At 44.6% G+C, this 26,697-nt stretch overlaps 2 protein-coding genes and 1 long non-coding RNA gene across 20 annotated transcripts in view; 2 read left to right on the forward strand and 1 right to left on the reverse strand.

Moving 5' to 3' along the window:
• Nucleotides 1–6,372, forward strand: part of LOC128407687 (CD209 antigen-like protein E) — a 20,295-nt gene extending 13,923 nt beyond the window's left edge. For all 4 annotated transcript variants that reach the window (XM_053376375.1, XM_053376376.1, XM_053376377.1 and 1 more), the window contains 6 exons: nucleotides 535–660; nucleotides 1,708–1,770; nucleotides 1,995–2,084; nucleotides 2,977–3,146; nucleotides 4,344–4,456; nucleotides 4,715–6,372. In XM_053376375.1, coding sequence (XP_053232350.1) covers nucleotides 535–660; nucleotides 1,708–1,770; nucleotides 1,995–2,084; nucleotides 2,977–3,146; nucleotides 4,344–4,456; nucleotides 4,715–4,847 — 695 coding nt within the window. In that variant the 3' untranslated portion in view covers nucleotides 4,848–6,372. The remainder of the gene's footprint in view (nucleotides 1–534; nucleotides 661–1,707; nucleotides 1,771–1,994; nucleotides 2,085–2,976; nucleotides 3,147–4,343; nucleotides 4,457–4,714) is intronic.
• On the reverse strand, nucleotides 491–16,338 carry LOC128407690 (uncharacterized). The gene is made up of 2 exons (XR_008328858.1): nucleotides 16,130–16,338; nucleotides 491–815 (listed from the first exon to the last, which is right to left on the reverse strand). It is a non-coding gene; the product is annotated as an uncharacterized LOC128407690 (long non-coding RNA).
• Nucleotides 16,339–16,614: 276 nt separating this feature from the next.
• Nucleotides 16,615–26,697, forward strand: part of CACNA1A (calcium voltage-gated channel subunit alpha1 A) — a 275,590-nt gene continuing 265,507 nt past the window's right edge. For 7 of the 15 annotated variants that reach the window (XM_053376385.1, XM_053376381.1, XM_053376389.1 and 4 more), the window contains exon 1: nucleotides 16,617–16,870. The gene's annotated coding sequence lies outside the window, so the exon portion shown is untranslated. Of the gene's footprint in view, nucleotides 16,871–26,697 lie in introns of all 15 variants that reach the window. The other 8 variants (XM_053376388.1, XM_053376387.1, XM_053376383.1 and 5 more) reach the window with 2 other exon arrangements.

The raw sequence follows: 26,697 nt of genomic DNA on the forward strand, positions 1-26,697 counted from the left end.
ACAATGACAAATACAGTTGCTCTAATATTCATTTGCCTTGGTTGTATAAAATGTATGTACATTCCTTTTAGATTGGTCCAACTGTCCTCAACAGCAGCATTAACCAAGCATAAAGCAAAATGTTTTAGATGGTTTAGTACTGATTTACCCTCACCTTCAGCATTACTTTTTCAACATGAAAAGATCTAATATTTTGAGCCTTTTCTTACATAACAGGTAAAAATAAAATTTAAATTTAAATAAAGGAGCATTGTCCAGACTCATTTATGTTGTTTCCCAATTTATGTGGTTCATTTTCAGTTGAGGTAGCCCAACCTATGCACAGAGACAGCTTGTCTCCCCCTGGAACTCAGAATAGAATTTGGCAACCTTGCTGTGATTGTGCACAAACATCTGCACACTCACACATGTTACATGACTTTGACCCCCTTTGTTATTCATTTGAAAAGGGGAGGTCACCATTTGTTCCTTCTGTTTATTTTTTTAAAAAAAATGTTGCAAATAAAACGCTTCCGCTAATCTTCACTGCTACAGCTCCTGCCAATGCTGAGTCTCCGCAAAGGAAAGACAGCAGAAGAATTCACGTTTTCATCCTTTATGTCTTGGTAGCCATCTGCTTTGTGATGTTGTCAGCGCTACTCGTCTTGGTCCTGGTGAAGTGTAAGTGATCCACTTCGGATGAAAGGAAGTCTGTATAAATCAAGAATGCGGATTGTGTTGAATCCCAACTCCCATCAGCCCCAGCCAGCATGACCAATGGTCAGGGATGGTGGAGTCCAGCGATATCTGGAGGACTGTAGATTGAGTCCCCATCTCTGGTGAAAATGGAAAATTGGAATTGTCAGAAACTGCAGGGGTTAGAAATGGGGACCCACGAATCCAGGCATACTGCCCTGTATGGAAAACTATCCATGAGGCATAGCTCAGCCGGTAGAGCATGAGATTCTTAATCTCGGGGTTGTGGGTTCAAGTCCCACTTTGGACAGAGACTCCTGCATTGCAGGGGGTGCCTCCCAACTCTACAATCCTATGATTCTATCATGGCTATAATTGGTTCCTGGGATTGCATGAGTGATAACAGTCATTTCTAACCTTTCTCCCTTTGGCTTTGTTCCTAGTACTGTTCCTCTCACCTGGCGCCCACTTGTGAGTGGGCTCAGCTTTGAAAGCTATTTCTAAAACACTTTTTAAAAAATCAGATTTTTGAAAAATGCTTATGTTTTTAATGAATAAAATCTGATACTATGTTTCTTTATTTAGCAACATTTATATTCCGCATATCATATCTATACCGAAGTGGTTTATAGCTCTCAAAGGCTTAAGGAAATGTGATACTAATAAAAACACATTGCAATAAATGCACATTTAAATACCACCATCTGTTAAGTAACCAGAACAGCTCTCAAATCCAGGTATCAGATTACTGCTCTCCAAAGCACTCTCCCTTCCAAGCCACCCTGAACTGGAAGGAGCCAGTGATAAATGCATCCCAGTGACCTAAAATCTGCTCCTTTTGCCTGAATCTGCTGCTACTGCCACTGGAAAGGTCTAAAGAACAAATCCCTTGGCCCAATTGAAGCATATTCAGCATATGGATGAGGGCCATCAGGTTATATGCAAGGAGGACATGGTTCAAAGCAAGGTTTATTTTGACAGCACAACAAAAAGTAGAAAAACTACAAAAAATGTCTAATTTTCTTTCTTCAGACTCTGGACTATCAGAGGAGATACAAGCTCTGCACTTGAACAAATCAGAGATGCTGCTGAGAGGTAGGTAGTATGGCTCTTTAATATGTAAGGTGGAGGCTGAGATGTCCCACAATGGCCGTGCAGGGCATTTGCCACTCACCGGCAGCTGATGATAACAGGTACTTGTTCAGACCACTGACAGTCTGAACTCTTAATGCACTACTAGATCAATAGCAAAGCAGGAATGGCAGCCTATGGCCCTAACACACTGCTTTTTTGGGTGGACATTTCAATTTGTCTTTCAGTGAAGAAGGACCTGGATGATGTGCAGGCGGCACAAAAGATTATGGAAAGAACCATAAGCAACAACTTCAGTGAACTGCAGGATGTCACAGGTGAGACATCATTGGAAACGTTATTTATCTTGATTATTTTCCTTCTGGCTTGGTCATCCTGGGGGTCTAAAAACATAGGAGAAGTCCCAGGCAGTGCCATCACTAGGAAGGTAGGAGAGAAGGGAGAATTCCTATTGAACCGCGTAGTAGCAAAAGGGGAGGAGAAATCCAGTTCTGCCCACATTATGATCTGAGCAGTTGCAATCCACCAGGCAATCCATGTTGGGCTTCCTCTGCCTAATCCAGAATAGGGGGAGGCAGTGGCACAATATATGTTGGCAGCTCCCAGGGCAAGTCAAAGTTGGTGCCCCCTAACCTAATTGTGGGCGTCATGTGGGGGGCCACAGGTGGACTTGGCTGTGCCCCTGCTGCAGCTGCTCATCATGGAGGTCCCCTACCAGTCACGGCATTCCCCCTCTCAGCTCAGCGAGCTCCCGGTGGGAGCAGCGACTGGCACTCCTTGGCAGGCTTGGCAACATCCCAGCAGCACCGGAGCCACAGCTGCTGCAGGCCTAGGAGGAGGGCAGTGGAGAATAGGCTAAAGCGCCAAGTATAGCCCTTCCCCAGCCATCTCTCTTTGGCCACACACTGGCAGGTCTCAGGTGAGCGGGTGGCTCTCTTCCCTGCTGGGGAAGGACTGGTGTGGGCTGGGGAAAGTTCAGGTTCCAGCTGGTGGGAGTTCCACCCAGGCGCAGGCATCCCTTCGCCGGCTGAGAGAAGGGGGTGTCACCGCAGCCCTGAAGGCCCAGCCCGGGTGCAACTCTTCTGCCCATGACTTCGGAACATGGCAGCCCATCAACATGCTTAATTGCCGGCTGCTGCTGCTGTATATTCTGAAGTCCCCAAGTAGGCTACAGTGTTAACAGAGTGTTGCACTACATTTGCTTTGTAGAATTCATCTGTAGCAGCAGAAATTACTCTCATCCGTGCCCCAAGGACTGGAAGACTAAAGAGAAGAACTGCTATTACATTTCAGAAGAGACGAAAAACTGGACCGATGCTCTGTGGCAGTGCATTTATAATAGGGCTTATTTGGTCAGCATTTGGTCTGATGATGAACAGGTTAGTCTTCCTACATCATCATGATTCAGAATGGACAGACATGCCCATTTTTGTTCTTGACAGTTTCTCATTTCCCCCAGTCTTTAAGTTTAATTCTGCACATTTTCGCATCAGTTTGTGATTTCTTTTTTAATCCCCATGAAAATTTATCAGAACTACAGATTTTTGGGTGCAATCTTCCATAATATACACATTTTAGCAAACATTTTTTTCTAATACAAGGCAATTTTATATGGTCATTTTAATTAATATATGCATTTTATGCACAAATAGGATGCATTTTTATACACAATATTTCGATGGAGAACTGCAACACAAAATTCAGAGAAGTATGAATTCTGAAATATAGCTATGTTTTGGTTCACCTTCTGTTTCAGGAAGTGCAAATTGAGTATGCTTACATTACAATGCAAACTGAACCCAATTTCTTGCCCATTCCTATTGATCAGGTGGAGCACCATTCCTTGTGAGGTATTTGCCATTAGCATGGTGTTCCCTGGGTACTATTAAGAAAGCTTGGGGGGGGCGGGGAGAGCCACAGCAGATTTCCTAGTAAGCTAGTTCCCTTAAAAAATGATTCTATTTTCTCCCTCTAAAAATTTTATTGCCAAAAATTGTTTCCTTAGCTTTCACTGCCTCCAAACACACCTTGAGGGCATTTTGGTACAACACTTCCCCTGCATAGTTTGACTCTACAGTGGTACCTCTAGTTACAAACTTTGTTTGGAGGTCCGTTCTTAACCTGAAACTGTTCTTAACTAGAGGCGTGCTTTTGCTAATGGGGCTTCTTGCTGCCGCAGTGCCGCCGGCACACAATTTCCATTCTCATCCTGGGGCAAAGTTCTCAACTCGAGGTAACTCTTCCAGGTTAGTGGAGTTTGTAACCTGAACTCGAGGTACCACTGTACCATTCAAAAGAAGTATTCCAATATTATAGATCAGTGGCAAGAAATATGCCCTTCCTTTCCTTAACCATCTTTCATTGGAAATGTGTCCCTCTGATTTCAGTGGCATTTTGCCTTCTACTTGCTCATTAGTGAGGAGAGGGGGTGGGGTGGCCTGAGGAGACCTCTGTAGGCTGGATTCGGATGCCTTGAGGTCTGGACCTGGATGATGGTCAGAAGCTCCACCACTCCTGCTCTAGTACTTTTTTTAGGATTGCAGTTCAAATGTAATCTAGATTATTTCTAATCCCAGGGTTTCCTGAGAGATAACATCCACAGTGCAAGCACATACTGGCTGGGTGCAGCTTACAACGAAAAGGAGGGAAAGTGGAGGTGGAAAGAAGGCCATTTGCTTATATCTACAGCGTGAGTACATTTTAAAGTATTTACAAGTTAAAGACAGACTTGTAAGGCTTCAAGGGGTGGAGGTAACCTTTAAGACATGACAAGGGACATCAGTGTTCAGTACAATGAAATAACCAGATTCTAGACTTGTGATGTAGCCAGTCATTTAGATTTTAATATCAAGATTTTAGCCAGCCTTTGGGAGCTTTGTGGTGGTGTTGGCGGTTCTATGCTGATAACAATTATTCCACAATCCCTCTCCCTCTCTTTCTTTTCTAGTTTTTGGGATATAGGACAGCCACAGATGGGCGCTGAAAAGGAATGTGGAGTCATGCATCCCAACGGAACATGGGCTTCCGCTGTGTGTTCCCTTCCCTATCGATGGATTTGCAAAAGGAGACTGTTCTGCTGAGACACCTGGAGGGACAGGATTGTATACAAGTTGTGTTGCTTCTCTTCCCCTACTCCCGCCCCTCCTCATCCTGGAATGCATTGCAGCTACCAAGCAGATCAATGGAAGATGATAGCTTTTTATCATTGCGTGATCCTAAGCTTCCTAAAGCATTTTCATGCGTGACACAGTCTTGCTTTAGCTTATTGCGCAACAAGTGAAAGGATTGTCTCTCATGTGGAATCTGAGTGATTGTGCCACACAGTGCTGCCCACGTTCCCAGAAGGCCTCACAATCATTCCTGTCAAACATGGGAGGAGGGGAGAAATCAGCCACCCTGAGACTGTGGGAATCAGAAATGCAGCTTAAGTGTGCTTGGCTCTCCCAACTAAGCAGGTAGCAAACATACCTTTGCAACCTGCTCACATCTCAGGCACCTTATTAACTTTCCCCAGCCACAGGATGAGGAGGAAGCAATAGTGGGGTGAGAAAGGAGGCTGTCTAGTGAGCAGGGAGGTGTGAGAATGATGAGCTTGCAGAAGCGTTCAAACTTCTTGAATGCTAGGCACTGTATTAAGACAGAAGGCAAGGAGGCTGTGCTGTGTTAGGTGCTATAGGTTCACTATTATTTCAAATGGCAACATACAAGGAGGATATATTCTTTTTAGAGCAGGGTTGGGAAACCATTTTTAGCTGGAGGGCCAGATCACATTGCGGCCAACCCCCCCTTCCCCATTTGACACGAGGGCTGGGCTGATAATCTGTCATTCACCTGATGTCACATGGCATCAAGTGGATCTGAGCCAGGCTGAAAGCAGCATGGCTTGCATTTGGCAGCAAATGTAAAGAATGCCAAATGCAAGCCACACTTGCAAAGGGAACTACAGGGAGCCTTGCTTGGAATGCAATCCTGGCTGTTCTTTTGCAAGTGTGGCTTCCACATGCATGGTACTGTTTAAATATGGCACCAAATGCAAGGGTCACTGATTCTGGCAGACATCAGATGCACCTAAGCAAATCTGATCATATATTCTAAAGCTCCTGATTGTTCCTTTGCAGCCATGGCTTTACCTGTCCTGTGCCTGACATCATATGACTTCAGACAAGTGGGCACAGCTCAGAGAAAGCTCAGAGGTCTGGTGGCTAGCTTGAGTCATGGGATGGAGGGTTCCCATCTGTATGTTAGAGGAACTACAAATAGAAGCAAAGTGTCTGTGACATTTTGTTGAGTTAAGCACAGGTATCAATCTTGCCTCTGCACAGCCACATGATATAGCCACTGCTGGTATTTTTAGGAGAGAAAAGGCAAGTTTTTACTTTTGCACACCACTTAACTCTTTGCATAGTCCTCAATAGCAAATCTGCAATACAATACTGTGATTGCCTCACAATCAGGCTTTGCTCAGTTTCATTTCATTTATTTTTGTGTGTGCGTTTTTCTGCAACTACTTTCTTCTAAACAGCATAATTCAATAGTTTGCTTTATACAGTTTTGTACTGAACCTTTCGTTTTTCACTGAATAAAAATTCTCACTGTAATCATCAATGACTTGTTTTGAGGAATGCTCTTAATTTTCTTGATCTAATGAAAGATAACCATGTGCTATCTAATCCAGAGCTCAAGGCAGCAACTCTGTTTTTTTTTAATTATGTTTATTAAAATTTTCAAAAAAGAATACAAAGGAAAACAGAAAAGAGAAGAAGAAAGAAAGCTAAAAGAAAAGAAAAAGAAAAACAGCAGTTTAAAAAGTTTACCGTAATTACATTCCATACCCAATTTCCTTGACTTCCCCACACCTGCCCTTCTTGTATTCCAATTCCAATTTTTAGCTCAGCAATTTTTATCCCCCCCACTTTACCTTATTCCCTCTAATTCAATTATCTTAAACAAATTTTAACTTCTAAACCTCTATCTTTATATTTCAAAACTTATTCTTAACATACTTTTCCTAAATTCCTCCATCAATTTAATTAACCTATTTAAACTTAAAAATCCCAATCTTTATACACGAAACACTTATTTTTGATAATCTTTTGCTAAGGTCGGCCCCAAATCTCTCCCCAAATTCCCCATTTTTATGTTAGTGGCAAAAGCCAACTTAATTAAAACAGAATCATATTTTTACACCCTTTAAATTCCCGAAGCCCTCCCACCCCCTTTCCCGGTTTCGATCCCCAACCAAAGTCCATCAGTCCATCCAAAATCAGCCTGGCGATCTCACATCCGAGGCACTTAACCCTCTCTCAATTTCTCTCTGCCGGTTTTCTTGATAGTCCTTTATTTTAAATTCCGAATCTCGAAGAGGCTGTGTTCCAGTAAAATCCACATTTCTTCCAGCCAGACCTCCATATTTAACAATGGAGCCAAAATCTTGTTTCTTTCAAATGTCCCAAAGGCTCCAAACTCTGTATTGGCCATATTTATATTCCATATGTCTTCAGATCCCCATAAGAGGAGATCTCTCCAGATTCCATTCTTCACTTCCAGCCAAACTTTCATTGTCATGTTCTTATTTTCAATTGTTTCCAACTTAACAGGCCTCTGGCTCTCTTTAGCCATCTGCAACATCCCAGCGCCTCCTTCTTTCTCATATTCTTTAAATGGCATCTCAAATGACTCAGACTCTTTCTCCTGTTTGGCTATAAGGATTTTTGGATCAGCAACAACACTTCCCTGTTCATCTGCAGGAGCTTGAATCATATCCTTTCCAGGTTCAGCAATTTTGTTTACTGTTCCCTTCATTGTTATTACACTCATAGTCAAAACATTTGTCTGCTTCTGTAGATTTCCCAAAAGACGGAAGGTCTTTTCCAGTTCAGCCAGTATTTTTCCACTTACAGCCATTTTTGTAATGTCCTGAACCCCCTCTAGAGGGATTCTAGTTACTTAATGACAAATTAACCTTTTCTTCTTTGTTTTTAACAGTTTGTTACCAAATTGTATCAGATGTAACCAGCAAAGACAGCAAAGACACAGTTCTCCTTTCCCCCCCCAACTTTGACAGCTAATTTGACAGCTGTCAAAATCTATAAACCTCTTCCACAGGCTCTCTCCCCGATCGCTCCCGGGTTTTGGGGGAGGGGTGAATTCCGTTCTCTTATCCTCCAGCACAGTCACTTAAATTGGCCCAATATAAAGTTAATTGCACTTTTCCACAAAAAGAAAAGACATTCACACAACCTTAGTAATAAAATCCTTGCTTTACGATGTTTACAAGGCGGGCAGGTTGACTTCCTTTTTAGCACCTTACCCGATCTTGCCGAATTCCCAGAAATAATTTTCCCTTTTAAGTCCAATTACCGTGTTACTCACGGGTCGTTACTTTTGATCCAAAAGTTCAAAAGAAGAAATTAGCGCTCTCCATCCATGGCATGCGGCTTCACTCAGCAGGGGAAGCAGTCGAACTCTCAGCACCACACCTCCCTCCGTCCCCCGTTCCGAAGCCTTTAAAAAGGTTTCTTTGCGGGTCGGGGGGGCGCGCAAATGGTGCCCACCGAGTCACCAGGTCCACAGGCTTCAGCGCCTGTGGTTTCTAAGGGTCCCCGTGTCGCCGCCGCGGCAGAACCCGACCCCTGTTGAGCAGATTCCCTCCGGAGCTCGGAGGGAATCCGCCATTAGACGATGGCGCCAACCCGGAAGTCTCAAGGCAGCAACTCTGTACCTACTCACCTGGGAGTGAGCCCCAGTGAATTTCATGAAGGAGTAAACCCCAGTGTATAGGATTGCACTGTTGGTCACAAAGAGGACAACACCTTTGGCTTACCACTGTGACTGAGGGACATGAGCACTGTCCTCAGATTTCTGTTCTAAAATCCTGTGGAACATAGTGCAATGGTTTGGGAACTGCAACACTACCCTCAATGCCTCATTGTTGAATGTGTTTCAACTAATTGTGTTGGATTAAAAAAAAAAACCCCAATGAGGCAGAAAGACATATGTTTGTCAATTGTATCCTTGATCCCTGGGTTGTAAATCCTACTGAATTCCTCCCTTCCTCTTGCTTTGGATGATGTGCACTTACCCTTTGTAGCACTGAGTGGAGGTGAATTTGTTTAAAGGCAAACACAGCCCTGGTCTCTTCCTCACTATGCAGGCGCAGGGTTGTTACTTGGCACGGCTAACAGTGGTGAAGCACCACATTACTACCACAACTTTAGTTTAGAGTAATCCTAATTTACAAGCATTAGAATAGTGGCTGCACACCCAAGGTGGCCCATGGATAATGTTTGGGTGTTGGGGCAGTTTAGGCACAATGTTTTATAACAATGAAACATGCTGAAAACAATGAAGCTGCACTGCTGTCAGAAAATGTAGTAATGCTGCCATCTAGCTGCTGGTTGTTGTTTTCAAAAAATCAAAGATTCACACTCCAGGTACTGTATTACACTGGTACCTCGGGTTACATACGCTTCAGGTTACATATGCTTCAGGTTACAGACTCCACTAACCCAGAAATAGTGCTTCAGGTTAAGAACTTTGCTTCAGGATGAGAACAGAAATCGTGCTCCGGCAGCATGGCGGCAGCAGGAGGCCCCATTAGCTAAAGTGGTGCTTCAGGTTAAGAACAGTTTCAGGTTAAGTACAGACCTCCGGAACGAATTAAGTACTTAACCCGAGGTACCACTGTACTTAATTTGTTTTTTGTTTGTTTGTTTTGTTTTTACACTTAAATAGTGGGGGCTATCCACAAATAGTAGTGGTTTGCCAACATGCAGAAACCACTCTTGGTTATGGTGATATCCCAAATGGTTATGATAGAACTAGCTGGATAATGTCAATATTGGTTTTTTCCTCCACCCCACACCCTCAAACTGGGCTTCTGTTCTCACTGACATTTGGGTACCAGACCAGAATCTGAACAGAGCTTAGGCCTGAAAGAAAATCCAGCTCAGGACGTATCTAGCTTGCCTTCTTTTCAAGTGAGGGCATTATGCTCAACCCCCTAGCAATATGAACTCAGACCAGAACTTGCCATGGAAGTTTGATTGAGCACATCTGTTACCTTCATCTGTTGCCAACTCCCCTTCTTGATAAAAATCACCAGGATTGCAAACTGGAGATCTAGTCTATATCTTTAGATTCACCATTGTAATGGAAGACAAGGCAGCCCAATTTATCCTGCTCATTTCTTCTCGGGTCCTGTCATCTTTACCCTACCTCATAGGGAAGCTAACTCATACCATCTTGGTAGTGTCCATCTTGGTAGTATCATCTTCTCTCAACAGGCAGCAGCTCTCCAGGGCCTAAGGCAAAGGTTATTTCCCATCCTCTGCAACCTGATCTTGGCTCCATCTACTACAATATTGCCTACTCTGGCTGGCAGCAGTTCTTCTTGTGCTGTGCATTTCACATCCCCTGCCACCCCACCCTTTTTCACGTGGAGATATGAGGTCTTCTGTATGTCAAGCATGCCCTCTGCCATTGACCTATAGTCCTTCCCCCTGCATTGGGGAATTGAAAAGAAGAGACTGGATTGCAACCTAGCAACAATATTGCCATCATTATGTGCCTTTTACTAGTTGCTGCCTATGCTTGGGAATTATCCCCTTCAGCCTTCATTAAGCTACAGTACTTTGCTCTGCTTCGAGTTATTCTTCCAGTCCCTCTTTATATACAAAGACTTTTCTGCATCATCCTATCATCATCCTAAATTACCTGCTCCTCCACTAACATTTTACTTCCCACAACTATGCATTGTAAAGTCCTGGGCTCCCCTCACCCCACCACTTCCTTTCCTTGTGCATCTACTGTAGATGGAGGAGCAGGTCTGTGCAGAGACAGTCTGCTGCTTCTGTCTACTGCTTAGAATCCAGCTCCCTGCTGGCGATCTATAAAATGTTTAGCAGTGGTAGTGCTAATGATACAGTGGGTAATTTTACTGTCAGTGTAGTTGTGCATAGTGAGGGGTAGTAGGCACTACCTTGAGAAGTGGGTGGGAAGAAAAACCAGAGGGATAATCAGAATCTGAGAACAGGAGGGGAGAGGGGAAAAGAGAGAGAAGAGGGAGGGATGGTGGAAGAGACAGGCATGCACGTGACGCATGGCACTGGCTATGGGAGTCTACAGAGCATGCCTGGATGGGGTGGTCTTATTTACGACTTCATGGAAAGCAATTTTTGCACCAATATCTGTAATGTTTATTTAGACAAAGTGCATTTCCCTGAAAGAAAAAAAAGGTTCTGAAGGAGACTGGTTTAGATCCAGCTTTTATTTTTTGCCCCAACTGGTGCATTGAGCAGTAAGCAGAATTGGTGCATTGAACAGTGGGCATTTGCAAAACAGGTGGAGCTGTGCATTTCTTTCTGACTAACGTTACTTTCTGCAGCAGCTGAAGATTCTACTGCTTCCTCAGGGAATGGGTTAACCTGACCCAAACACGTTTCTTTACAATGAGAGCATGAATTTATATCTCGGCAAAGGGGACAAATACAGCTCCACTTCACGGTACTTGCGAAGGGTGCTCATTGAGCTTGTTCAGTGTTGCTGCTTATCCAGCAGGGCTGCCTGTCAGACAGAACCTTGCTCCAGAAGGCAAAACAGGCCCGTCTGCATACCAGGCCAAAGGATGATTGGGGCTCTTTGTCTGCTTCATGGCCCAACTCACAAGATGAACAGTAACAAGCTATTGACTTACTTACATTGCCTCATAAAGCTCCTTAGTGAGGGTGAACTATGTTTTTAAACCTAATTGAGTGAATACATACAGCAGTGGTTGCTTAAAGGTGGCATTTGAGCTCACCCCAAGCATCTACAGCTGGTGTGTGTATTGGGGAAAGGGTAACAAACAATTTTCCTAATCTGTCCTCATTGTTTCGCTCCATCCCCTGCTGCACATAGAGAAGGAGAGAGAAGCCAAGTGGAATTGGAGTGGGGAAGGTAAAGAAAATGGTTACTTACTTCAACACACACACACACACACACACACACACACATCAGAGAGAGAGGGCAATTAATAACTCTGCCTCCCAACTGAGTTGGCAATGGCATAGCAAAGGGCACAATTACCTGTCCTCTACTGGAACGACCACCTGGAATTTCCAGCTGCTCCCTCGCACAAAGGGTCAGGGTACAATCCAGACTGCATCACCAAGAAGAGACTCCCAACTGACTTTGGGTCCCAACTGGCCACTCAGCACCAGTTCAGTGAGTTTCAGTGGGATCCTCCTATTCACCCAGCTAAGGCTGCTTTAGGAGCAGAATGTGTGCCGCCCACTGTTCCTTCCTCCCTTTCCCCGTCCTCTTGGGATCACGAGGCAAGGCTTTGCCAGTTCTCTGGAAGCTGTGGAAATAAGTTCCTGTTCAGTCTCTCTGCCATCTGCCTATGAATATAAGGCATTGGCAACAGTTAGTTAAAGAAAGAGAGGAAAAAGAAGAAGCTAAGGCAGACCACGGTTGCCCAATCTGGTCACTGACAGAATTGATTTCCATTTCTGTTGCCCTTCTTCCCAAGGATCAGGGCCAAAGTTATTCTGAGATAGCAAAGATGACTAATGTCATGATATATATGTATACTGCAGTGTGGCTCACTCCCAAGTAAGTGGGTACAGAATTGCAGCTTTACTTATCCTGTAAATAAACCAAGCCCCTAAACAAGAAGGGTGAGTCTTCAATTGTGTTAGGTCAGTCAGTCAGTCAGTCAGTCAGTCAATCAATCAATCAATCAATCAATCAATTTCAGCACACCTTTGAGTTATTCTCTGTCTTCCTTTTTGTACTCATGAACTCATTTCTTTCATTCACCAGCTACAGCTTTAACTGAACAGTCACTATACAGAGTTCTTCTTTTTAGAAATATGGCTCAGGAAAGCTCTCTGATACATATTACCCCATTGGTTATTGTTTTGTTGTCCCCATGCAAACTAATGGGTCAAATTAGCCTGCATTGTCCCATTAGCCTGCATTGGGACAGGAGGTAAGGAAACATAGTAGGGCTCTCCCCCCCCCCAGCATTTGGATTTGGGGCACATGGGAAAGAAAGCTCAGGGGTCGGATAACCTGAGTCGGGTTTTAACTAGGGTCTTTCAAACCCCTGGATTAAAATGTGAGGCAGCCTGAAATGAGCTCTCATGCCACCCCTACAACATATTGAAGAAAACAATACCCACCACAACAGTTTCAGATAAGAGTCTCCAGAATATGGAGATTACTTAGACCAAAGCTGCTGAGAGAGAAGGGGCTGAAAAGAAAGAAAAACGTAAAACAAAAATACAGCTGAAGAGATATTCAAGAATAAGGAGCTGGAAAAGAACAAGGGTTATCAATCTGAAATTAATTCAGCCAGTAATGACAGTGCAGACATTACTTCTCATGTGATGGATCCTCCCAGCTACTTGGGCTGTAGCAACTGGCCATAACAGAAGTGACAGATGGTGGAGACAATTTCCTTGCCTAGCAAAGGGAACAGTATCCGTTACATTTAACATGCTCTTTATTTTTAACAGAACTATTGCTAAAGTGGTTCTATGACTTTGGGGTGGGGAGACAAATGGGAATCTTGTGGTACCACAGGAATGAGAAGATGAGACTGTACCATATAACAAACTAAGTTATAACCATTTTCTTTTCTACTAAAGCAGACTGGCTTGGTGATAATTTAAGGCAGTGATTCTGGACAGCTTGGAGGTGTGTGGTTTTTTTCATTGGAATACTGCAGATAATAATAATAATAATATAATAATAAATTTTATTTATATCCCGCCCTCCCCAGCCGAAGCTGGGCTCAGGGCGGCTAACAACAATAAAACAATACAAAAGTACAACACAAACAACACTCTAAAATCATTCATTATAAAATTAAGCTATGCATTATACACAGTCCTGAGTCTGATATTGTTTCCCCCATTTGCTTCAACACAATGGCTTCAGGTTGGAGCAGAGGACCAGCAAGGGAGAAAGGAGCTGCTTAACCATTCATTTTGCTAGCTATCCACTCAAAATTCTTCCAAAGCAGCACAGGGGATGAAAATCGGCAAAAATAATAGCAGTAGTTTGGCCCTTAAATATGGATGCAGAACCTGGATTCATATCCTAGCACAGCCATACATCCACTTACACACTCACTACATTAGTTATGAAGTCTCTTCCGCCGTCCCTCCCCTCTCTCAAAATGGGACCAATTATGGTCTGCCTTGCAGCAGTCTTGTTGTGAGGACAAACAAGACAATGGCTGTAAAAAGGCACAGCATGTGGGTTAAAATAACCAAGAGTCTTGTGGCATCTTAAAAACTTAATAAATGTATTATGGCATAATCTTTTGTGGGTTAGAGTCCACTTCATCAAATGAATTAAGTGTTTTCTTATGTTGGCAGGTATATAGAACCATGATTGTTGGAGGTGGGTGGGGGACCATGGTAATGTCTGCCTGCTGGGTAGGGCAAAGCCTGGAAATGCTTTTATGAGCGTTTAAAACCTTCAGCGTCTGAAAGGAAATGAGACATGGCATTTGGAATAAAATGCTATGTGCAAAGAGCAACAGCAGTAGCAGGGCAGGATTTTGAAAATGAGCCTGCCTCACCTATGTTGAAGGTGGTTGAGTAGCGGGGGCGGGGGTAAAGATAAGGCTAAGGAGCTCAGAGTTAAGAAAACAGACTGAAAACTTGGTGAGATTTTAGTCTGGGAGGTGTTGCACGGGGAAGAGGCTCAGAGCCACTGAGATACATTACAAAGTAGAGCTCTGTCCATGGTGCTCAACTGTTTAGGACTGGAGAAACCACTGGACCAGGCAGCTAATTCTGAACATGGTTGGTACTGAATGTTGCAGGGCTAAGGCCAAGAAGTTCGTCTCCACAAAATAAAAGATGTGAAGAAATCTCCAAGCTAAAATTGTAAATTTCTTCTGTTCACTTTTCATGAATTTACACTGCAAAAGTCATGTGGATATTTCTTTTTCTTTGTGATCTTATTTTCCTGCATCTACTCCTTAACATGCACTCCCCTGAGGATTAAAAAACGTTACGTTGAAATTGTTGTGCGACAGCTAGAGGGCCAACAGTTTTATTCTTGTCAGTAGTGCACCCAATATGATGAAGTTGTATTGCAATGAATATCCCAATTGATTAGACTGCTAATTTACCCATATTTAATACACACATACAACTACTAATCTACAAAGCATTCAGAAGCACCATTTATGGAAGAGGAAGGGTTCTCCTCATATCTGGTGTTTTGTATACACGATTACAAGAGCATCCATATTAAAAAAGCATATTAAACACTCAATAAACAGGACTGGGTTTCAGTTTGTGGAGGCACTAGTCACTTCATAAATTGAGGCCCTCGTTCTAAACCCAAGACACACATTTATTGCTCTAATTTGATTAAAATATTTGACCAAGTTTGTGGTGGTTGTGGGGTTTTTTAATTTCCAAGGATCAGACTTAAGTTGGTCAGGGTACCATATCTGGCCCCCTTCTTAATTTAATCGAATCCTGCTCTGAAGCTGGGGACTGAAAACAGCAGCCATTAAAAAATGCTTCTCTCATACTGAATTATATAATGGAAATTGCTTGGGCTGATATTTTTTGCTCAAGGCCTGTTTCCTTTTCTTCAGAGCTAGTGAATGTCCTAAAAAACTGAGTCCCTAGGCATGTGGCAGTCCTGACTACGAATGCTCTCAAAATACTCTCACTCTTGGGGGGGGGGAGTTAATTTTGAATGTATCCAGACCCTTGTTACGAATCGTCTCTCTTTCCTAGCCACACCAAAAATAAAATAAAATGTCCCCCTGAAAAGGAACAGGCTTCAAACTACCACCTGATCACTACCCTTGCGCGCGACGGCCCCCCAATTTCCACCGCAAGGAGTTCCGCGGGCTAGCCTCGCCCCCGCAGCGCAACAAGTAGCTCCTCCCTCACCCTCTCCTCTCAGTGGCGGGAGGGTCACCGATGGATCCACCGGAAGCGTCATATCGCTATTTCGATCTATACACAAACACACGCACTTCTGACGACCCCCGCCCCGCGGCCACCCTTCCATAAACGAAAAAAATAATCACCTCCCCGCTCCCTCTGACGGCAGACGACACCTGCGTGTCACAGAGGAGCCCGGGGACTCCGCAGAAAAACCCAGCTCCCGCCACGCAGCACCGTGGTTTTGGGGTGGGTAATTTATTGATTTACATATTTTATTGTAACTTTGCCCGTCCCTCGCTGGGCGTGCAGAGAGACAGCCGGGCACCGAGAGGGTTGCCTGCCTGCCTGCCTGCCTGCCCTCCCCAGCTGCTGAGGGTGCCGCTTCCCCCCTCCCCTCCCTCGGTGGGTCCAGCCCCGCCTGGGGCCCCGCCAGCTGCAGCGAGTGTAATTACCGTTTTGGGTTTGTTGTCGGCATAAATAATTGAAGGCGGGCTCCTCCTGTCAGGGTTCTTTTTTTCCAAATAATTATTTCGTGAAGAGCCACGTGCGAGGAGGAGGAGGAGGAGGGGTGCGCGCGAGGGGAGCGGGAGGCGAAACGGCGGGAAAGCGGGGCGGAGGAGGATCCGGCACGCAGCCTTCGGGGAGGGCGACCCGGGCTGGCTCCCTGAACCCTTTCCCGCCTCAGCAAGCCAGAGGGGAGCTGCTGAGCGGTGGTCGCCATGTGGGAGCCTTAATTGCAGCAGGCGCCCTCCTCCCTCCCTCGCGGGTCTGCCCAGAAAAGGGAGTGGGCAGCGGGTGTCCCTCCACCCCATTCCCGCCTCCTCCCACTTCGGAGCCTTCCCGGGAGCTGCTCGGTGCCTCCTCCCTCCCTCCCTCCCTCCTCCTCCTCTTGCTCTCTGTCTCTCCTCTCCTCCCCTCCTTCCCTCCCTCCTCCTCCATGCTGGTTCAATGCCAGAGCGGCGTCTAGGGGACCACCATGCCCTGAGGCTGGCTCCCGGCTGCGCCCCCACCAGCCACCCTTCCTCCTTCCCACCCCCCTTACCTGGCCCCCCTCCTGGCCCCTCCGGGCAGCGGCGGACTGGGATGTGCCGTCGAGGTGCCTGGGCAGGACACTTGGCAGCCAGCGATGCCAGGCACAGCTGGCAGCGTTAACTCTTCGCTAGCTGCCAGCAGGGATCTCTGAGGAGATACAGGTGAGTGTGTGGCTGGCAAACCCCGCTGCCTCGGCGGGGGCTGGCGAAGGATTCCCCGCGGCAGAATCCGTTTGCCATTCTCGGCTTCTAGGGCACCAAGGCGGACGGGCACTTAGGCAGCCATCCCATCCTCTGCATTGAACACGGTGAGGGGCAGGCGCCCCATCGCTGTATATGTGGGGACAGCGTCTGGTGTGCTGGGAAGAGTTCTAGGCTGGAGACTCTTAATTTAAGATGCTTGCCAACGGGCTGGGGGAAAGAAGAGCAGCGAGGTGCAATGATTTCCTCATCTTGCTGGGTCTCATTCATTCATCCCAAGGCAGCCTTGGATCAAGCCTCTCTACCCTCATTGCTCTCCAGTATCTGTTTTTAATATCTTGCTCTCTCCTCTGCTAGGTATATTTCCATCTTGCATTGCAAGCAGTAACCCCTGTTCTCCCCTAGGTGGGCATCTTGCTTAGCACTGGGAGGGCTGCATCTGCTCAGACTAGGCTAGGATGGAGGTATAAAAACATGGGGAGCCCCCCACCCCACTCAGCTTCCTAAGCTCTGGTAGCCTCCCAACCCTATGATATTGTTCCCTACCCTGCTCTCTGTGTGTATGTGGTGCATATGTGCATTATTCAGCATCAAACAGGGAAGCGGGCGGAAATGCCAGGCTCCTGGGGTGTCTCCTAAATCTGTATTCCCTTTCTCCCTAAAGTTAGAAAGTAAGTCAGGTCACCTTCTCTTTATTGCTTGTCTCCTGCTAACTTGGTGGCTGCCTGACTTTCAAGGAACCCTATGCAGGCGGACGGAGATGGTGAGGTTGTGGATTATTTTTGTCTCACCGTCTGCTCCAAGGAACAGATGATTCCAGCAGGGATGGTGCATGCCGTTTCCAACTGCCCCTTAGGTCCCTGGCTTCTGCTTTAACAAGAACAGCCGGAGCTCAGGGCCAGGGAACTGCCAGCTCCAGAGTCTGCGGCTTGGTAGATTGCTTTGACCCTTGACCCTGGGTGATGGACTGATGTCTATAAAGGCAGCAGCTAGAGGCATCTTGATATAGATCAGGGTCAGATATGGCCTGGGGAGTAAGAAGAATCCTGTGTGAGAGAGAATGGGCAGGATGTCTTCTGCACTATTGTTTTTATCTTCTATGCGGTGCTTTTCTTGTACGTCGGATCTAGAATTACAAATCTTCTACCCGTCCTCGAAGAACTGTCTCTTCCTAACACAGGACATTGCCTTTATACCAAATCAGACCATTGGCCCATCTAGCCAAGGATTGTTAACATTTACAGTGGTACCTTGGGTTACATACGCTTCAGGTTACATATGCTTCAGGTTACAGACTCCGCTAACCCAGAAATATTACCTCGGGTTAAGAACTTTGCTTCAGGATGAGAACAGAAATCGTGCAGCAGTGGTGCAGCGGCAGCAGCAGCAGGAGGCCCCATTAGCTAAAGTGATGCTTCAGGTTAAGAACAGTTTCAGGTTAAGAACAGACCCCCAGAATGAATTAAGTTCTTAACCCGAGGTACCACTGTACTAGCAGCAGCTCTCCAGGGTTTCAGGCAGAGTCTTTCCCAGCACTACCTGGTGATGCTGTGGATTGAACCTGTTCTTTGACATCCACCCCATCCCAGTGCTCTTAAGACAGCCCAGTAAACAACCTGGTGAAGTTACCTTAGCTGGAAGTGTCCATAACAGATTCACAACATAGCAGTTCGAAAGCATGCCAGTGCAAGTAGATAAATAGGTACCACTGCAGCAGGAAGTTAAGCAGCATTTCCGTGTGCTCTGGTTTCCGTCACGGTATTCCGTTGCGCCAGAAGCGGTTTAGTCATGCTGGCCACATGACCCGGAAAAACTGTCTGCGGACAAACGCCAGCTCCCTCGGCCTGAAAGCGAGATGAGAGCTGCAACCCTATAGTCGCCTTTGACTGGACTTAACCATCCAGGGATCCTTTACCTTTACCCTTTACCTATAACAGATTCACAATAGGCTGTTGTGATATATTGGTGTGAACAGCAGTACTGGGCTGGAACTGGTCTTCATCTTCTTCAGCCTTTTGATTGGAGTTCTAGCTAGGTCCTGAGGGCAGTGGACTGAATTCAACTCTTGTCTGTCATCAACACCTGTAGTGAATCACTTGGGGTGTGTGACGTTCGTTCTTTGAATGTACCATGGGGAAAATATTCCATCTCACTAGATACTATAAAGAGCAGTATTGTAAATATAAGGCAGCCTGAAAGATATGAGGCACCAGAGCTTAACCATGCTGCTGTGATAAGCCATTTGCTTATTTCACTGTCTTGCCTCCTCTTAGCTGTATAGAGAATCTTTGAGGTTCTTACTTCAGGATAAAATGCAGGCTTCTATAAGGAATAAAGATTTTTCATACAGAGACTGGCTGAGATGGCAATCATGTGCACTTTTATTAGGTAGCAAGTCCTACCGAATGCCTTGGGACCTACTTCTGAGGGAAAAAATTCATCGAATTGATTTGTATGAATGTGGGCTGTGAAGTTCCCAGTTCAAATATTGCCTCAGCCACAAACTTGGGAGTTGGCATTAGGCAAGTCACTAGTCTGCATTTGACAAGGCTTGGTAGCCAGCTGTGACTAGTTTGCAAGACATGTTGGCTCACATTTATTCCTGTTTAGATTCCATATCAACAGTCAGATGGTGTACCTTCTGCTGCTGCTCATCCAGTGATTGTTAATTCTTTTTAGCTTGTGCAACCTGAGGATGCAGACATTATTTTTGGATCAGTGAGGTTGTCTTAATGCGTTTTTAAGCCATACCTATTATTGGCTTATAAACACTGTCAGAGAGGGGTTGGCTAATTGGGTCTTTATGAGAGGGCTCTATTCCATCCTAGCAATAGTTTGGCCTCTGTTTATATATATATGCACACACACACACACACACACACACACACACACACACACATATGCAATCTTAGCTGTTCAGAGCAGTGGAATTGACTTGATTCAATCCAACTGTCAGAGCTAGAGTTGAACACTCCTATTTTGGGTAAAGGACATGAGTAATAGAATTCCTGCATTAAAATGATTATCTGGATCCATTTCAGGCCTGGTTTTGGTTCCGAAACAGCGTTGGCTGTCCTAAGTAGATGATCTTCACATGGAGGTAGACATTCATGGATGTCTGCAGGATTTTTTTTTTGGGGGGGGGGTAAAATTTGATTTCTCCTGGCACTTTCAGTAGCTTTTAGTCCCCTTGACCATGGTATCCTCCTGGGCTTCTTTGCTAGGGTGAGGCAGCAGTTCTTCCTTGCAAGAAAGTGGTGCTGGGGATCTCATGCTCATCCTTTTGATCTATGGGGTCCTGCAGGGTTCAGTTTTCTCTCCTGTGCTCTTAAATATATACAGGAAATGTCTGAGAGAGATCATCTGGGATTGAGTGGATTTTCATAAGGCTATCAATGGCTACTACTATGCTGTGCCTCCACAGTCGGAAGCAGTGTGGTTCTGAATACCAGTTGCTGGAAACCCCAGGAGAGGAGAGTGCTCTTGTGTTCGGGTCCTGCTTGTAGGTTTCCCAGAGGCTTCTGGTGGACTGCTGTGAGAACAGGATGCTGGACTAGATGAGACATTGGCCTGACCCAGCACACTGTTCTTGAGTGCATCAGTGTACTGATGATATGCAGCTCTTTATCTCCTTGCCATCCGATTCTAGGGAGGCCAATGAGATTCTGCTATTTGTCAGGAGACCAGACAGTTGAGGGATTGCCTCCTGGATGCAGTTGCTCTCCTCTTGAAAGAACTTGGGAGCACTCTTGGGCCCAGCCTTGGTATTAGATGCTCAAGTGTCAGCTGTGACTAGGATGACTGTTCAGGGGGAGGTTTTAGAGCCGTCTGCCCAGTAGAGACTGTGTTCTCTGGGTGAGTTTTTCTTTTTCTGTGTCGAAAGGTGAGAGGAAATTGGTCCACAACTTACTTTCAATACTATCAAGGCTTTTAATTGTTAACTAACATCTTGTTCCTGTGAGAGGGCTTTGTTCATTTGGAGGTGTGTGCTTTTTGTCTAGGTTTTGTGTGTGTGTGTGTGTGTGTGTAGCTGGGAGAGAATTCCCTATCGTTCAGTCAGGGGTAGTGTTTACTAGGAATGATACCCAGTGCAGTGCAGTAGATAGACTGTTGAGTCTGAATATTGGAAGCCCGTGTTCATATCCATATTTGACAATGCGGTAGTATTGATTCAAGTCATTCTCTCTCTCAGCTGAACTGTTATGTAGGTAAACCTCCACTCTGAGGTCCCTGAAGCAACTAAAAAAATGTAGCTATCACAACAACTTTTTATTACCTCACCTTTAGAATTCAGTGTAGTCTGGAGAGTGTAGGACTTAGGATCTAGAAAAGTGTCAGAAAGGTGGAAAGGATAAGGAATATTATTCATATATGATTTCCTGAATATGCCTTTCAGAAAGGAAGAGATTCAGAAACGTTGAGATGTTTTGAGGGGAAGCTAGAGAACAGGGTTCTGAAGTTCTGTCCTTAAGTGTAGAATGAAGAATGGTGTGTGATGCAGTCCTAACCTCACCAACCTGGGAGTAAGCTCCATTGAATTCAATGGAACTTCTGAGTAACCAAGGTTAAGATTGCAGCCTAAGACTCATGCTGGTTGAGGACTAGTACTGTTTGATGCATAATGTAGTGTCAGCTGTGTGCCAGGTTCTATGCACAGCACAATTAGTTCCTAAAAGACATGGCCAAGGAACAGCAGAGAGCTTGTTCAAGGTGTGGTAAGGATGCAATAGGGGAGATATGTCTAATACAGCATGCAGAAAAGTGAACCTGGAGGAAAAGTTTTAATGAGGATGTAGTGGGTTTGGTGGAAGAGAGAAATATGTTTTGTTGGTCAGAGAGGAAAGAAACAGAAGCTAATAAAATGCAGCACGTCAGACCTTGCTTTCCCCTTTGCTTTGTATTCCCTTGAAGACTGATTTGTACCTCAGCCAGTTCCTCACTTTCCCTTGAGAGGGAAGGGGCATTGTGTGCAAAGGGCTGTCAGTTTATGGATGTGGACTCACAGGCCATCATTACTTTCTATAGAGAATATTGACTGTGAAGCAAGATAACAGGGTTCTGGGGAAACCCCAGCAGGAAATGTTTTGGCACAGCTGCCAGAAGGATCCAGGTGTTAATGGGATGATAGGCAGGAAAGAAATTCAAATCATTTGCTTCCTCGGGCAGCTCTTCTGGGACTTCAAGAAGTGTGGGGACAACTAGCTGCCCCATAATTATTAAAGCACAGGGTACTCTTCTACAGCTTTACTGTCTCTGAATTCTTGCAACAGGAAGGGTCTGGAGTCTACAGTAGGAAGGGGACCTTTCTGGTTTTTCCATTTATAATGGAATGATGATCTGCCCCTGCAACATCTGTCTCATTTCCATCCTAGTTATTGGAAGACATGTTTGTGTTGGGCAAACTGAAGCTAAAGCAGCTGGGTGATGCTGCACCTTTTGTTTAGATGAGTTGATACTAGTCCCACTGAGTGTCTATCAGCGTGGCCTTCCTCCCATTTAAGCTCTCTTAGATTAGGGAACACCTAAAATGCAGCATGCATATATTTCTATATTAACAGAACTGTACGCCAGTTCTGTGTGTTGCAGCTGCTGCTTCTGCTATAGAGGTTTAAATCCAGTGTATGAGCGACATCAATAAGGCTGGTAGTCCGAGGAAGCAGCACTTTGCAAAGGGGAGGGACAGGACTTTTCATGCGCCAGCAAGTGGAAGGAACTTTCCATCCAAAGCAGAAACTTAGTGCATGTGTGTTAGGACAAGGTACCATAATAGAAATACACTTTCATTGGCACATCTGTTCGAAATGCTAAAAGGTACCCAGGCTCACTTTAAAAGACAGCTTGACAGGACTACATGTGCTATAGCAGAACCACAGCAGGATGACAACCTTATAAAGATGTAGCTTGCTGAATCTCAATAACTTTCTGAAAAATGAAAATTGGAGGCAAGACTGGAATGTTAAGTGATGGGTTTGGTACATCTAGGATATTACATAGTACTCAGGAACAAGCGTGGGAGAAGAATCCTTGGAGTCTATTGTATACTGTCACAGCCTGCAGCAGACCTGTTCTTTGTTACCAGGTATTCTGAAAGCTACAGGCATATTTCATAACAGCCTATTTCTTTTAGGGAGCCCTTGAACAGACTATATGTGCATACGGACACACATGGAAGAAAAGACAGGCAGACAAAACACATTAGCAGAACAGTTAAGAAGTGTCTCTTGAAATCACAGAGCCACGAACTCAGGTGTGGCCAGTGCCCAGGAACGCTTTTGTGTGGCTAAGACAGGTGAGCCAACTGCACTTTTAGAGATACTGGATCTATCCACAGTGACATATTATTGTTTGGATACTGTAATGTGCTCCTTGAGAGGTGTTTGGAAACTTTTTCTGGTTAAGAATTTTGCAGCCAGTCTGTTGGCTGCCTGTCCCATCTTCTTGACAGAATTCAAAGTGTTGGTTTTGACTTGCAAAGCCCTACATGGATCGGGACCAGATTATCTGAAAAGACACTGTTCTCCTGTATGGACCTTCCTAGGTTTTTAAGCTCTTTGGGAGAGATCCTTCTTTTTGTCCTGTCAACATCTGAGGTGCTTTTTGTGGGTACTTGAGAGAGGACCTTCTCAGTGACTGCTCCCAAGCCCTGGAACTCCTTGCCAAGGGAGACTAACTATCCAGTTCTAGAATTACTTTTTTCTAACAGACAGAGGTGTATTTGGCCTCATTCTTATGACTGAATGTAAATACTGCAAAATGTTCAGCTAGCTGTTTTTTCATCGGTTTTACTGATGTTTTACCTACCTGCTTTTAATATTTTAATTGCTATTTTGTATTTTACTATCATTAACTGCTTTGATCAGCATCAGATGGGAAGGCAGGATACAAATTTAGCAAACGAATAAAGAATAAATATTATGCATCTTCAACAACATAAAGTTATCTTTTAATCTTAATCCACCTGTCACATGTATATTTCAGGGATGCCTTTTCTCCCATCCTCCTCCCTGGTAAGCTGGACACATAGCAAATTTCCTAATATCCCTCCCATATGAAGCCCACCTTACTCCCATCTTTGGAATCTTTGTACCTTAGGAGAATTCTGAGATATGTCCCATCCATCTCTGTTCTGACGTAGCAGAGATGTATGGACAACCTTACGTTGATGAAAGATATGGCCATCTTAGTCGTACTGGAGCATACAGCAATATTTTTCAGAGTTGATAATGGATTCTTGCTATAGCATCTCAGAGACTGCTGGTGTGATGAGAGCTGCCAATCAGTGGTTTGAGTCATACAAGATTGGAGTTAATTGGTGATGATGGATGGTTATGCGTCACTCCCAAGAGACTTGAAATGCAATGTCCCTCATGTTGTTCAACATATAAATACAGCTGCTCAGGGATTTCAAGGCTAAGCATAGGGTTGAGTATCATCAGTATGCTGATGACAACACAACTGTGTATTTGCTGCCCCATGAGCAATGTAAGCTCTGTCAGCTCTGTCTCTTCCCTAGAGGGATGCTTGAATGAACTATCCAGATGAATGCATTGCAGCGTTATCTTGTACTCGGTCTGGGGAGGAATTGGGGTGATATTGGTGAGGAAGGACTGCTGATAAAAGGATGCCCTTCTGCTGTGCCAAGGACTTGCATATTGAGAGGATCCAGTGGAAACAGCAAGCCAAGTAATGAAACAGTGGGATTTTTGTCCATGCTACATTAGTCAAGCGCAACAAAATGTAGGGTGGAGTGCTCCTGTTCAAGATGCCAGCCAGCCAGCCATGCTCTTTTCCAGGATATTACACTCCATTCCACCTCTCTCCCCCGCCCTCAGTTTTCCACCCCACTCCCAACAAGAAACTCATCCTTTTGCTACCACTGAGCAATGCTGTCTTCATTAGGCGAGCTGGTGGGGTTTTTTGCCCAGGTTTTTCCTTGTACTCCTGCAAGTCTTCAGATTCCTGTTAGAACGCTTCTTCTTTTTCACGGGCTCCATTTTGACTACAGTCTTGTCGGCACTTGACATTCACCTGCTGAGTTTGCTATTAGAATGAGAGTGCATTTTTAAAAGCTGCACGATTCATATAGTTACATTTCTGGGTTGGTTTTTTTCCAGACTGAACTTGCCGGGTGATGAATAGTCTTGTGTGTGTGTGTTTTTGTAATTATTCTTATATCTGCAGGTAGCAGTGCTTCTCCACAGCCTGCACTTTATTCATAGCGAGACAAGTGCATCCTGTGCTGGTTTAGGCAACTGTGTACAGGTCTAGGCAATCCCTGCCCCAAACGCTTATAGTTGCTTGCAGAGAAGTATCAAAATTAAGAGGGCACACCACACCACACCACACAACCGTACAAAATAGTACTTGTTGCTTTAGATTTCATTATGCTAAGGATCACAAGGTCTGTGTCCAGGGTAGCCATATGCTCGACTTTACAGAGGACAGCCTGCTGTTTGAAGGTGTCCATGCATAGTCTAAGGATAAGGAACCACAGAAGGCGAGAGCAGGAGCCTTGAACTTGCTCATCAGAAGTTAGCAGCATCTAAAGAGCAGACTGAACAGGCTTATAAGGGACCTGGTGTCATCCCTGCTATGGTGAGATGTATTTTGTTTTTATTTAAATTAAAGCCATTGGTTCTAAATTTGCATCTATATGTAAAATTTCCACATTAACATTTTATGCAAATTGATGTCCTTTTTCGGTCTGTCTTGTGGTGATGCAAATTCTTGTTTTTGACAATGCATAACTGGCCACCTTAGCTGAGTCTTCATATGGAAAACCTGCCTTGGGACTTGGAGGCGATTTTCCTATGTGTGGGTGTTTTAATTTTTATTGGTAGTGCTGGAATTTTTGTGGCTTTGCATGGTTCCTGATGGGCTTTTATTGTTTCTTGTAGTGTTTCTGGGACAATGTTTAATCTTGCTGCTTTTGTTTCTTGCTAATTATTATCTGATGTTTTTATTGTGTGAATCTGTTAGGTACCTTGAGCTTTTGAGGACTGGCAGGGTAAACATATTTCACACAAATAAACAAATAATGCCCTTCAGGTACAAGTCATGTGGGATAGGAACCTTGCTTATTTGCATATTTGGAGAGAACCAGGAAGAGTGAAATATATCCACATCTCCCCTGCTGAGTGTCTGGGACTCATTCCTGGAATAAGGGGCAATGCTGTTCAATGGGTACTAAGTACCTGCAGTTTGAATTAGCAGTTATACTATCACCGTCAATTATTTAGGAAGCATTTACCTGTGGATTTTTCATGCTAAAATAGTATGCAACTTTACTGACAGTTGTATGTCCAGTTACTCCTCTTTAGTTTTTCTTTAAAGACAAGGAGAGACGCTAGTAAGCCAGAATTTACTAAAATTACTGACTGACATGTTTTCATTTGCAAGGACTAATAGATAAAATATCTTTTAGAATTTCCAAACTTGTACAATTGAACTCTCTCTGTCCTCATTTGTGATTCCAAGCATTCAAAGTATTCAAAGGCATGCTGCCTCCTGCACAAAATGAAGTACATAGGCTTAATGACTAGTATCCTTCTCCTCCATGAATTTATCTAAATTGTAAAGCTGTCCAAAAGCGTGGCCATCACTGCATCTAGTGGGTTCAAATGCCGTAGTTTTAACCATGTGCTCTTTGAATAAATACTTTATTTTGTCTCCCCCGTATCTTCCCGTTTTCAACTTCACTGGATGGACCTGACTTCTAGTATTAAAAGAGAGGAAGAAAAACCTTTTCCCACACCTCATAATCTTATGCTGCTCCTATGTCCCCACCA

The sequence above is a fragment of the Podarcis raffonei genome, chromosome 2 (genome assembly GCF_027172205.1).
Source record: "Podarcis raffonei isolate rPodRaf1 chromosome 2, rPodRaf1.pri, whole genome shotgun sequence".
Taxonomy (NCBI): Eukaryota; Metazoa; Chordata; class Lepidosauria; order Squamata; family Lacertidae; genus Podarcis; species Podarcis raffonei.